Here is a 12,328-nt window from a genome sequence, read left to right on the forward strand (position 1 = left end):
CAAAAACTAAGAAGCTTACAAACATCAGTTTTATAACTAAGGTTTACAAAAAAGAAACGGCATTAAAGATTTATTTGTTTTATTTCAGTTATTAAGTGGGAGTGGGTCTCTGTGTTCTGAGAAACACTTCAATGGATCTCATTCGGCTCCGTACCATGTGTGTCCCAGCTCGAGTAGAGGTGATGTTACTTCTGCGTTGTTCACATAGAGACGTTCTCTTTGTTCGTCCATGACCCCGAGAGCTATGTGGAAAGGGGGCCGTGGGTACATCTGAACAGGGTCGGAAAACGATGGATGGATGCTGTGTTCATTAAATATATTTACTGAGTACTTCCTGAGATATCACATGTCTGTCCCTGAGGCCTGTTTGAGCGACAGCAGACTGAAGAAGAAGACTCTGCGATCCATCAACAGTTTCATATCTTTTTAGTTTGTAAGGCAAGTTTATTTATACAGCACCTTTCAACTCACGGCAGTTCAAGCTTTGCAAGAGTCAGCAAGTCTCTGACAGTGGCCAACAGTCTGTGAGCAGGTGGAGCAGTTCTGACTGTTGACAGACACTTGTACCGGTAGTGTTGCAGTGCTGGAGAACAGACACAATCACAGATCAAGAAGATTCGGAGACACTTGCTTCCCGCGGGCAGTGAGACTGTTAAACAATTGAACTGCTGAAACAACTTCAAAAACATTCATCTGCTACTCAGTAGTATGTATCTACTATCTAATATATATCATTCCAATAACTTGTATATAGACTCGTACTGCACTATTCCACATCATCACTTTATTTTATAACTATTTTTCTTTTTGTATTGCTCTTGCTATCTGTATTGTTATGTTGCATTGTTGGAGAAGCCTGTGACATAAGATTTTCAACGACATAATTACTCTGTAGCTATGTTAGTTTGACAATAAAGAACCTTGAACCTTGAACCTTGAGATGTAAAGAACAACAGAAGACTTTCCCTGCTCGCCCCAAAAGACCTAAGGCGGCGGAGAAAATACATTCTTTGTTGTTGTCCTTTAGCAGAGATGTTCAATGTGCTATGTTTCTGCGTCTCTCTGCAGATGTCCAGCTATAAGCGAGCCACGTTCGAGGAGGACGAAGCGTCGGACACTGCGGGGGATTCAGCCTCGTCTCCTGACGCCGTGGAGGTCAGTGAACGCAACACAAACGCAGAAGAAGAACACACAAGGAAATAGGGCTGAGAACTATAATTAAAAAAAATGTAATTTAAATTAAAAAGCCGATATTTAAAGGTCCCCTATTATACTGTTTCTCATCAATATATCATCTCAGATATATCCAGAGCCTGTCTCTGATTGGCTGAAACACCAAACAGATCATTGCAGCATTACCCATAATCCCCTCTGTTTCAGCCCTGTTTCCAAAGTGCTGATTCTCTGTCTGTTACTTTAGATGAAAATAAGGAGCCCCTCCCCACGCCCCTCTGAGAGACATTTGGTTACAAAGAACTCAATGGTGCTCTAGGAGGAGATTCAGGTGATAAGGGGGGGGGGGGGGGGGTTACCTTGGTTGCTGACATTTTCTAATTGATCAATATCAAGGTATTTGAACAGCACATTTATTAGATGTCTCCATATTCCCCGCCTCACTCAGTGAACATGTTTCTGACTCTTTATTCATAGATTCTGTTTCTAGTCATTCTGATTGATCTGAAAGCATCACAAACGTTTTGTTTAAACTCAGAGGGCAAACATCAAAAGTGTCTTTCAGTCTCCGTGGATAACTGTTCCCAGGTGAGTCCTGAGAGGGAGTTAAATCCCAGGAGGGTCTCAGGGGGCCCACCTCCCACGAGAGAGGCTTTAGCTTTAATACAGAGGAGAGGAGAGGAGGTTCAGATATGTCTGCGTTCACACAGAGAGCACCGTATGGACGCAGACTTAAAGAGGCCCTCTGTCTTCTTCTGCTGTTCCTTTAGTGTTTACTTCCTGTCTGTCCGTCTTCTTCTGCTGTTCCCTTTAGTGTTTACTGTCTGTCTGTCTTCTTCTGCTGTTCCCTTTAGTGTTTACTTCCTCGCTGTCTTCTTCTGCTGTTCCCTTTAGTGTTTACTTCCTCGCTGTCTTCTTCTGCTGTTCCCTTTAGTGTTTACTTCCTCGCTGTCTTCTTCTGCTGTTCCCTTTAGTGTTTCCTGTCTGTCCGTCTTCTTCTGCTGTTCCCTTTAGTGTTTACTTCCTGTCTGTCTTCTTCTGCTGTTCCCTTTAGTGTTTACTTCCTGTCTGTCTTCTTCTGCTGTTCCCTTTAGTGTTTACTTCCTGTCTGTCTTCTTCTGCTGTTCCCTTTAGTGTTTACTTCCTGTCTGTCCGTCTTCTTCTGCTGTTCCCTTTAGTGTTTACTTCCTGTTTGTCTTCTTCTGCTGTTCCCTTTAGTGTTTACTTCCTGTCTGTCTTCTTCTGCTGTTCCCTTTAGTGTTTACTTCCTGTCCGTCTTCTTCTGCTGTTCCCTTTAGTGTTGACTTCCTGTCTGTCTTCTTCTCTCTCTGTGGGACTGCATGATGGATTATTATTGATGGGATATTAAAGTACGTGACATGTTATTAAAGTGTGTCTCTCATTGGCAGGTGGGCTTCAGGAAGGGCGGTGTGGACCTGCTGGGCCGGAGGACCCAGCTGGAGGTTCTGCTGTCGGTTCTGCTGCTGGTTTCCCTGCTGGCTCTGCTGGCCTGCCTGCTGCTGCTGGGGCTGGGCTTCAGCTCAGGTACCCCCCCACACTGGTCATCATGTCTCTTCTACATCAACATGTGTCCCCTCTTCTTCATGTCTCTTCTACATCAACATGTGTCCCCTCTTCTTCATGTCTCTTCTACATCAACATGTGTCCCCTCTTCTTCATGTCTCTTCTACATCAACATGTGTCCCCTCTTCTTCATGTCTCTTCTTCATCAACATGTGTCCCCTCTTCTTCATGTCTCTTCTAGATCAACATGTGTCCCCTCTTCTTCATGTCTCTTCTACATCAACATGTGTCCCCTCTTCTTCATGTCTCTTCTAGATCAACATGTGTCCCCTCTTCTTCATGTCTCTTCTACATCAACATGTGTCCCCTCTTCTTCATGTCTCTTCTTCATGAACATGTGTCCCCTCTTCTTCATGTCTCTTCTACATCAACATGTGTCCCCTCTTCTTCATGTCTCTTCTTCATCAACATGTGTCCCCTCTTCTTCATGTCTCTTCTACATCAACATGTGTCCCCTCTTCTTCATGTCTCTTCTTCATCAACATGTGTCCCCTCTTCTTCATGTCTCTTCTACATCAACATGTGTCCCCTCTTCTTCATGTCTCTTCTACATCAACATGTGTCCCCTCTTCTTCATGTCTCTTCTTCATCAACATGTGTCCCCTCTTCTTCATGTCTCTTCTTCATCAACATGTGTCCCCTCTTCCTCATGTCTCTTCTACATCACCATGTGTCCCCTCTTCTTCATGTCTCTTCTTCATCAACATGTGTCCCCTCTTCTTCATGTCTCTTCTACATCAACATGTGTCCCCTCTTCTTCATGTCTCTTCTTCATCAACATGTGTCCCCTCTTCTTCATGTCTCTTCTACATCAACATGTGTCCCCTCTTCTTCATGTCTCTTCTACATCAACATGTGTCCCCTCTTCTTCATGTCTCTTCTTCATCAACATGTGTCCCCTCTTCTTCATGTCTCTTCTACATCAACATGTGTCCCCTCTTCTTCATGTCTCTTCTTCATCAACATGTGTCCCCTCTTCTTCATGTCTCTTCTACATCAACATGTGTCCCCTCTTCTTCATGTCTCTTCTACATCAACATGTGTCCCCTCTTCTTCATGTCTCTTCTTCATCACCATGTGTCCCCTCTTCTTCATGTCTCTTCTTCATCAACATGTGTCCCCTCTTCTTCATGTCTCTTCTACATCACCATGTGTCCCCTCTTCTTCATGTCTCTTCTACATCAACATGTGTCCCCTCTTCTTCATGTCTCTTCTACATCAACATGTCTCTTCTTCATGTCTCTTCTTCATCAACATGTGTCCCCTCTTCTTCATGTCTCTTCTACATCACCATGTGTCCCCTCTTCTTCATGTCTCTTCTACATCAACATGTGTCCCCTCTTCTTCATGTCTCTTCTACATCAACATGTCTCTTCTTCATGTCTCTTCTACATCAACATGTGTCCCCTCTTCTTCATGTCTCTTCTACATCAACATGTGTCCCCTCTTCTTCATGTCTCTTCTACATCAACATGTGTCCCCTCTTCTTCATGTCTCTTCTTCATCACCATGTGTCCCCTCTTCTTCATGTCTCTTCTTCATCAACATGTGTCCCCTCTTCTTCATGTCTCTTCTTCATCAACATGTGTCCCCTCTTCCTCATGTCTCTTCTTCATCAACATGTGTCCCCTCTTCTTCATGTCTCTTCTTCATCAACATGTGTCCCCTCTTCTTCATGTCTCTTCTACATCACCATGTGTCCCCTCTTCTTCATGTCTCTTCTACATCAACATGTGTCCCCTCTTCTTCATGTCTCTTCTACATCAACATGTGTCCCCTCTTCTTCATGTCTCTTCTACATCAACATGTGTCCCCTCTTCTTCATGTCTCTTCTTCATCAACATGTGTCCCCTCTTCTTCATGTCTCTTCTTCATCAACATGTGTCCCCTCTTCTTCATGTCTCTTCTTCATCAACATGTGTCCCCTCTTCTTCATGTCTCTTCTTCATCAACATGTGTCCCCTCTTCTTCATGTCTCTTCTTCATCAACATGTGTCCCCTCTTCTTCATGTCTCTTCTTCATCAACATGTGTCCCCTCTTCTTCATGTCTCTTCTTCATCAACATGTGTCCCCTCTTCTTCATGTCTCTTCTTCATCAAACATGTGTCCCCTCTTCTTCATGTCTCTTCTTCATCAACATGTGTCCCCTCTTCTTCATGTCTCTTCTTCATCAACATGTGTCCCCTCTTCTTCATGTCTCTTCTACATCAACATGTGTCCCCTCTTCTTCATGTCTCTTCTACATCAACATGTGTCCCCTCTTCTTCATGTCTCTTCTACATCAACATGTGTCCCCTCTTCCTCATGTCTCTTCTTCATCAACATGTGTCCCCTCTTCTTCATGTCTCTTCTTCATCAACATGTGTCCCCTCTTCTTCATGTCTCTTCTTCATCAACATGTGTCCCCTCTTCTTCATGTCTCTTCTACATCAACATGTGTCCCCTCTTCTTCATGTCTCTTCTACATCAACATGTGTCCCCTCTTCCTCATGTCTCTTCTTCATCAACATGTGTCCCCTCTTCTTCATGTCTCTTCTTCATCAACATGTGTCCCCTCTTCTTCATGTCTCTTCTTCATCAACATGTGTCCCCTCTTCTTCATGTCTCTTCTACATCAACATGTGTCCCCTCTTCCTCATGTCTCTTCTACATCAACATGTGTCCCCTCTTCTTCATGACTCTTCTTCATCAACATGTGTCCCCTCTTCTTCATGTCTCTTCTTCATCAACATGTGTCCCCTCTTCTTCATGTCTCTTCTTCATCAACATGTGTCCCCTCTTCTTCATGTCTCTTCTTCATCAACATGTGTCCCCTCTTCTTCATGTCTCTTCTTCATCAACATGTGTCCCCTCTTCTTCATGTCTCTTCTTCATCAACATGTGTCCCCTCTTCTTCATGTCTCTTCTTCATCAACATGTGTCCCCTCTTCTTCATGTCTCTTCTTCATCAACATGTGTCCCCTCTTCTTCATGTCTCTTCTACATCAACATGTGTCCCCTCTTCTTCATGTCTCTTCTTCATCAACATGTGTCCCCTCTTCCTCATGTCTCTTCTTCATCAACATGTGTCCCCTCTTCTTCATGTCTCTTCTTCATCAACATGTGTCCCCTCTTCTTCATGTCTCTTCTTCATCAACATGTGTCCCCTCTTCTTCATGTCTCTTCTTCATCAACATGTGTCCCCTCTTCTTCATGTCTCTTCTACATCAACATGTGTCCCCTCTTCTTCATGTCTCTTCTACATCAACATGTGTCCCCTCTTCTTCATGTCTCTTCTTCATCAACATGTGTCCCCTCTTCTTCATGTCTCTTCTACATCAACATGTGTCCCCTCTTCTTCATGTCTCTTCTACATCAACATGTGTCCCCTCTTCTTCATGTCTCTTCTTCATCAACATGTGTCCCCTCTTCTTCATGTCTCTTCTTCATCAACATGTGTCCCCTCTTCTTCATGTCTCTTCTTCATCAACATGTGTCCCCTCTTCTTCATGTCTCTTCTTCATCAACATGTGTCCCCTCTTCTTCATGTCTCTTCTACATCAACATGTGTCCCCTCTTCTTCATGTCTCTTCTTCATCAACATGTGTCCCCTCTTCTTCATGTCTCTTCTTACATCAACATGTGTCCCCTCTTCTTCATGTCTCTTCTACATCACCATGTGTCCCCTCTTCTTCATGTCTCTTCTTCATCAACATGTGTCCCCTCTTCTTCATGTCTCTTCTACATCAACATGTGTCCCCTCTTCTTCATGTCTCTTCTTCATCAACATGTGTCCCCTCTTCTTCATGTCTCTTCTTCATCAACATGTGTCCCCTCTTCTTCATGTCTCTTCTTCATCACCATGTGTCCCCTCTGTGGAAAGAGACTCTGAAAGTTTCAGGAACAAAGATTCTCTCTCTTTTTGATCCATTTTTATAAAAACCTGTCTGAAAATGAGCTGATCAGATTTTAGCCACTTGATGATGTCATCACGATGTGTTGTCTTGTGTAACCATTAGCCAATCAGCAACCAAGGTAACCCCCTTTTCAGATGTGTAATAGATCATTTGTTTATATATCATTTGTAAGTCAATAATATTTGTGTTTATCAATTTGATACTGCTTAAGTTTGTACAGTATCATAATTCCCTTGTTTCATTTCATTATTATTATTATTTTTTGTATTATTGTTTTACACGTTCGAAATAAATCACAAAAAAAATTGGTCTGTAATCTTTATAATTCTTCTTATTTACTTTTAATAAATCTGTAACTCCTCCCCCCTCAGACGGTGGGCGGGGCCTGTGCCTGACGGAGGCCTGCGTCTCCGTGGCGGCTCAGATGGGCGAGGCCATGGACCGCAGCGTGGACCCCTGCTCTGACTTCTACCAGTTCTCCTGTGGAGGCTGGGTGAAGAAGAACCCGCTGCCCGACGGGCGCTCCAGGTGGTCCACCTTCAACAGCATCTGGGAGCAGAACCAGGCCCTGCTCAAACACCTGCTGGGTGAGGGGGGGGGGGGCAGGGGGGGAGAACCAGGCGCTGCTCAAACACCTGCTGGGTGAGGGGGGGGGGGGGCAGGGGGGGAGAACCAGGCGCTGCTCAAACACCTGCTGGGTGAGGGGGGGGGGGCAGGGGGGGAGAACCAGGCCCTGCTCAAACACCTGCTGGGTGAGGGGGGGGGGCAGGGGGGGAGAACCAGGCCCTGCTCAAACACCTGCTGGGTGAGGGGGGGGGGGAGAACCAGGCGCTGCTCAAACACCTGCTGGGTGAGGTGGGGGGTCAGGGGGGGAGAACCAGGCGCTGCTCAAACACCTACTGGGTGAGGGGGGGGGGGGCAGGGGGGGAGAACCAGGCCCTGCTCAAACACCTGCTGGGTGAGGGGGGGGGGCAGGGGGGGAGAACCAGGCCCTGCTCAAACACCTGCTGGGCAGGGGGGGAGAACCAGGCCCTGCTCAAACACCTGCTGGGTGAGGGGGGGGGGGGGGGGGGGAGAACCAGGCCCTGCTCAAACACCTGCTGGGCAGGGGGGGAGAACCAGGCCCTGCTCAAACACCTGCTGGGTGAGGGGGGGGGGCAGGGGGGGGAGAACCAGGCGCTGCTAAAACACCTGCTGGGTGAGGGGGGGGGGGGCAGGGGGGGAGAATATGATGATATGATGAATTGGAAATGGGGGACCCTGATGTAAACAAGACGAAAGTCTTTCTCTGGTCTGCATCCCCTTAACAATTGTATGTTTTGAGCTGTACTGTACTGTACCCAATATACAAGCTGTTAATAAACTTTTCAATCAATCAATCAATCAAACCAGGCGCTGCTCAAACACCTGCTGGGTGAGGGGGGGGGGGCAGGGGGGAGAACCAGGCGCTGCTCAAACACCTGCTGGGTGAGGGGGGGGGGGCAGGGGGGGAGAACCAGGCGCTGCTCAAACACCTACTGGGTGAGGGGGGGAGAACCAGGCCCTGCTCAAACACCTGCTGGGTGAGGGGGGGGGGGGGGCAGGGGGGGAGAACCAGGCCCTGCTCAAACACCTGCTGGGTGAGGGGGGGGGGGGGCAGGGGGGGAGAACCAGGCCCTGCTCAAACACCTGCTGGGTGAGGGGGGGGGGAACCAGGCCCTCAAACTGTGGGTAACGTTAGTCAACGAGCTGTAACCGTGGGTATTGTGAGTTAACAAGATGTAACGTGAGTTAACGAGATTGTTAACGAGATGTAACCATGGGTAACGTGAGTTAACGAGCTGTAGGCGTGGCTAACGTGAGTCGTGGTGTCCCCGCAGAGAACGGGACGTTTAACGGCAGCAGTGAAGCCGAGAGGAAGACCCAGTCCTACTACCTGTCCTGCCTCAACACGCAGAGGATCGAGGAGCTGGGGGCCCAGCCGCTCGTAGACCTCATCGCCAAGGTAACCACACACCTGAGGGGTTCACTAGGGAGCCAGATTAGAGGGTTAGCCAGGTGATATCCAGCATACAGAGTTTCCTGTACTTTGAACCTGGATAGACCACCTGCTGCAGATATGCTCCGGACCGGGTTATGCTCAAGGGTTAAGCTCCAAGTTAGAGTTTCCTGGGTTGAATTGGCCATCAAATGTTATCTGATCTTCAGCTAAGACACCAGTGTAGACAAACATCCCCACACCAAATCAAATTTCAGTGAATATTAAGTCAAAGTAACTCGAACAACACTTCTAATCTTGTTCCACTGTTTTAAAATGAGGGTTACCATCTCCTAACTCATTCTGCTTTAGTTGAAGTCTGGGGACACTGTGAATGTTTGATGTGTTCAATATGGAGAATAACATAATAACGTGTGTGCTATGAGTTCAAACGGAGTGTGTTTGTTGATAAGTGTAACTTATGTGAAGATCAGAAAGACATATATCGTGATAGAAGATCACCTTTTATTTTTCACTCATTTGAGCATTTTAAAGTGCAAAGCAGAGCGTCATCTGCCAACAGGCGTATGTGTTTTGTGGGGATCCAGTCCACGTTCTGTAATTGAATGTAAACGCTCCGGCTTCCTGCAGATCGGGGGCTGGAACATGACGGGCCCCTGGGATAAAGACAACTTCATGGAGGTCCTGAAGGTGGTTTCTGGCCCCTACAGAGCACAGCCTTTCTTCAGCGTCGGAGTCAGCGCAGACCCCAAACACTCCAACAGCAACGTCATCCAGGTAAACCAGAACCAGGACCATGTAGAGTGGTGCAGTGACGAGTCCTAAAACCAGGAAGTGAGTTGGCATGTCACCACTTCCTGTTCCCTGGTCTCAGAGCCAATGGGATCTCTCCATAGGATTTAGGAAAGTATCTGTAAATAAGGTCTGTGGTTGAGACACATTGAAGAGACGGATCACGGTGGCTGAATAGGACTACAGAAGTCGTGGAGGTCGTTGTACGTCATTACACCGAACACGTGAACACTCCTCTAAGTTTGTTTGCCCTGTTCTGCTTGAAAGCAAGTCCCTGCCTCCTGCAGACTGTTCAAACAAACGCTTCAACTCGTTCCATTTAGAATCTGTATGTTTGAATATGGATCTTAAAGGTAGGGTAGGTAATTTTGGAGAAACCAGCTCGAGATCGCTAGAATTTGAAAATACACAGCCCGAAGAAATCTGCCACTTCCTCACAGAGCCCCTCCTCCAACACACACGAACGCGCACATGACCAATGAGGGCACGAGATAAGTTTGTGCCCAGATGGAAGGCTGACAGGCAGGTAGGCCATCCAGTTATTTTAGCCGGGCCGGCTCAGATGATTGGTCGTGCTTTTTACAGTACTACAGCTTCCACAGATGATTTTTTTTATGGATATTTTGTCAAAGCACTTCAGATATTCATTGCTATCTGGATGTTAAGAGCATTCCATGGAATATAACAACAAGTGTATCTCGAGCCGGTTTCTCAAACTTACCTACCCCACCTTTAAGTTGGCGTGACGTTGAAGTCGTGCTGCTGGACTCGGCTGTAGTTCCTTTATAGCATAATGTTAGCATTTTGCTTCTGCGATTAGATTTATGATTCGAAAATTATAAAAGTAGGGTAGACATGTGGAGATTATCCGGCTGAACAAAACGTGCATTTATCAAACAGGTTGGTTTTCCACAGACCTTATTTTTTACAATATTCCAAAATCCTGTGGAGAAATCCCGTTGCTTTTTGTCGAGGGAACCAGCAGCTTCCTTCAGGGTCGAACTACAAAAATACGTCATCACTGCACCGCTCTATTGAACCAGATTGAACCAGAACCAGATTAAACCAGAACCACATTGAAACAGATTTAACCAGAACCAGATTTAACCAGAACCAGATTTAACCAGAACCAGATTGAACCAGAACCAGATTGAACCAGAACCAGATTAAACCAGAACCAGATTAAACCAGAACCACACCTCATGGAGGTAAAGAAGTACTACATTTGATTTGTTTAGAAAGCAATCAGCAAGACATATAGAAACACAGGAAAGAAACACATTAAGGAAATGCAGTGAAGAGAATTTGCGTTATAAAGCTAATATTTTGGGTTTTGTTCTATATTTTAAATGTTCTTGTCGGAGGGCAGGTAGTCCGGGTTGAAAGTTAGATATCTGTGGCTGTGATTGGCTCACCTTTAACCCTGCTCTACACAGGTGGACCAATCAGGGCTCTTCCTGCCGTCCAGAGATTATTACCTCAACAAGACTGCCAATGAGAAGGTAAGACTCCCTGCAGCTGACCATATAAACTCAGGTGGAGTTCATCTTGTGATGGAGAAGCTCTATTTCAATTTCATTGCCATTTCTACACTGTGGCTTTGTGCATATGACAATGTTAGGAAAATGTCACGGGCTTGAGCTTCAATCTCAGGATCCATGTATCTGTGATCCTCTCTAGAATGGAAGGAGTCATCACATACAGAGCATCAACTAGTTCCTGAACAGTGTCCTTCACATGCTGATATCCAAGAGAGGGAGTTACACAGTCACAAGATGGAGGAATAGAAAGCAGTATTCAATGTTTACTTCAGATTAGCTCCACGTCAGAAATGAGCATGCTTGTCATATGTCTATCTCCATAGATGCTGAATCATCATGTTGATCACATGGCTATCATATGCCTCAAACAATCTCAACATTCAGACTTTTTCTCAAAATTCTGACTTTTTCTCAAAATTTCAAAATTCTGACTTTTTCCTTAAATATCAAATTCTGACTTTTTCTCCAAAGTCTCAAAATTCTGACTTTTTCAAAAAATCTTCAAATTCTGACTTTTTCTCCAAAGTCTCCAAATTCTGACTTTTTCCTCAACATTCAGACTTTTTTCAAAAAATCTCAACAATTCTGACTTTTTCCTCAATTTCAAATTTCTGACTTTTTCTCAAAAATCTCCAAATTCTGACTTTTTCCTTAAAGTGGACCTATATTTGAATAATATATTGTAGGGCCATACCTATATAAAACATGTCTGTGAAGTTTTTTTTTCAAAATACCAAACAGATCATGCATTTTAGCCATGCCTCATTTCGCTCTATTTGCTCTTTTCCAGCCCTGTTTTTGCAAGGGCTGATTCTGTGAGAAGTCTTCTTCGCTGCTTTTGTGGCAGACTACAGCGCCACTTACAGGCCTGGCATATGTACTACAGCGTCTCCAGCGCTTTCGAGCGGCAATGGCCGTGGCCCAACCCCACATTCCCCTGATAGGTGGAGAGTTGGCCATAGAGGCCACTCTGTTTCTGACGTCAGAACAATTTCAAATCTGGATCAGTTTTTATCAGATCCGTTGCAGCCCCGTTTTTAGAGATTTGGGTATGGAGGAAAATAGAGAGGGTTGTGTTTTCTGACACTTGGTGAGTTCCCTGACACACCGGAGACACATATTCATATATAAAAGATGTACAAAAGTGCATTTTGCATGATAGGTCCCCTTTAAATATCAAATTCTGACTTTTTCCTCAACATTCAGATTTTTTTCAAAAAATCGCAACAATTCTGACTTTTTCCTCAATTTCTAATTTCTGACTTTTTCTCAAAATTCTGACTTTTTCTCAAAATTCAGAAATGATCATGCTTGTCATGTGTCTATCTCCATAGAGGCTGAATCATCATGTTAATCACATAGC

General features: G+C 45.3%; 1 protein-coding gene across 1 annotated transcript in view; it reads left to right on the forward strand.

Annotated features, from left to right (window-relative positions):
• The window catches only part of ece2b (endothelin converting enzyme 2b), a 48,750-nt gene that overhangs the window by 7,666 nt on the left and 28,756 nt on the right, over positions 1 to 12,328 (forward strand). The window contains 6 exon segments of the mRNA XM_034146110.1: positions 1,069 to 1,155; positions 2,583 to 2,718; positions 7,026 to 7,241; positions 8,514 to 8,638; positions 9,263 to 9,409; positions 10,861 to 10,926. Coding sequence (XP_034002001.1) covers positions 1,069 to 1,155; positions 2,583 to 2,718; positions 7,026 to 7,241; positions 8,514 to 8,638; positions 9,263 to 9,409; positions 10,861 to 10,926 — 777 coding nt within the window.

Source organism: Trematomus bernacchii, unplaced genomic scaffold, assembly GCF_902827165.1.
Source record: "Trematomus bernacchii unplaced genomic scaffold, fTreBer1.1, whole genome shotgun sequence".
In the NCBI taxonomy this organism is placed as follows: domain Eukaryota; kingdom Metazoa; phylum Chordata; class Actinopteri; order Perciformes; family Nototheniidae; genus Trematomus; species Trematomus bernacchii.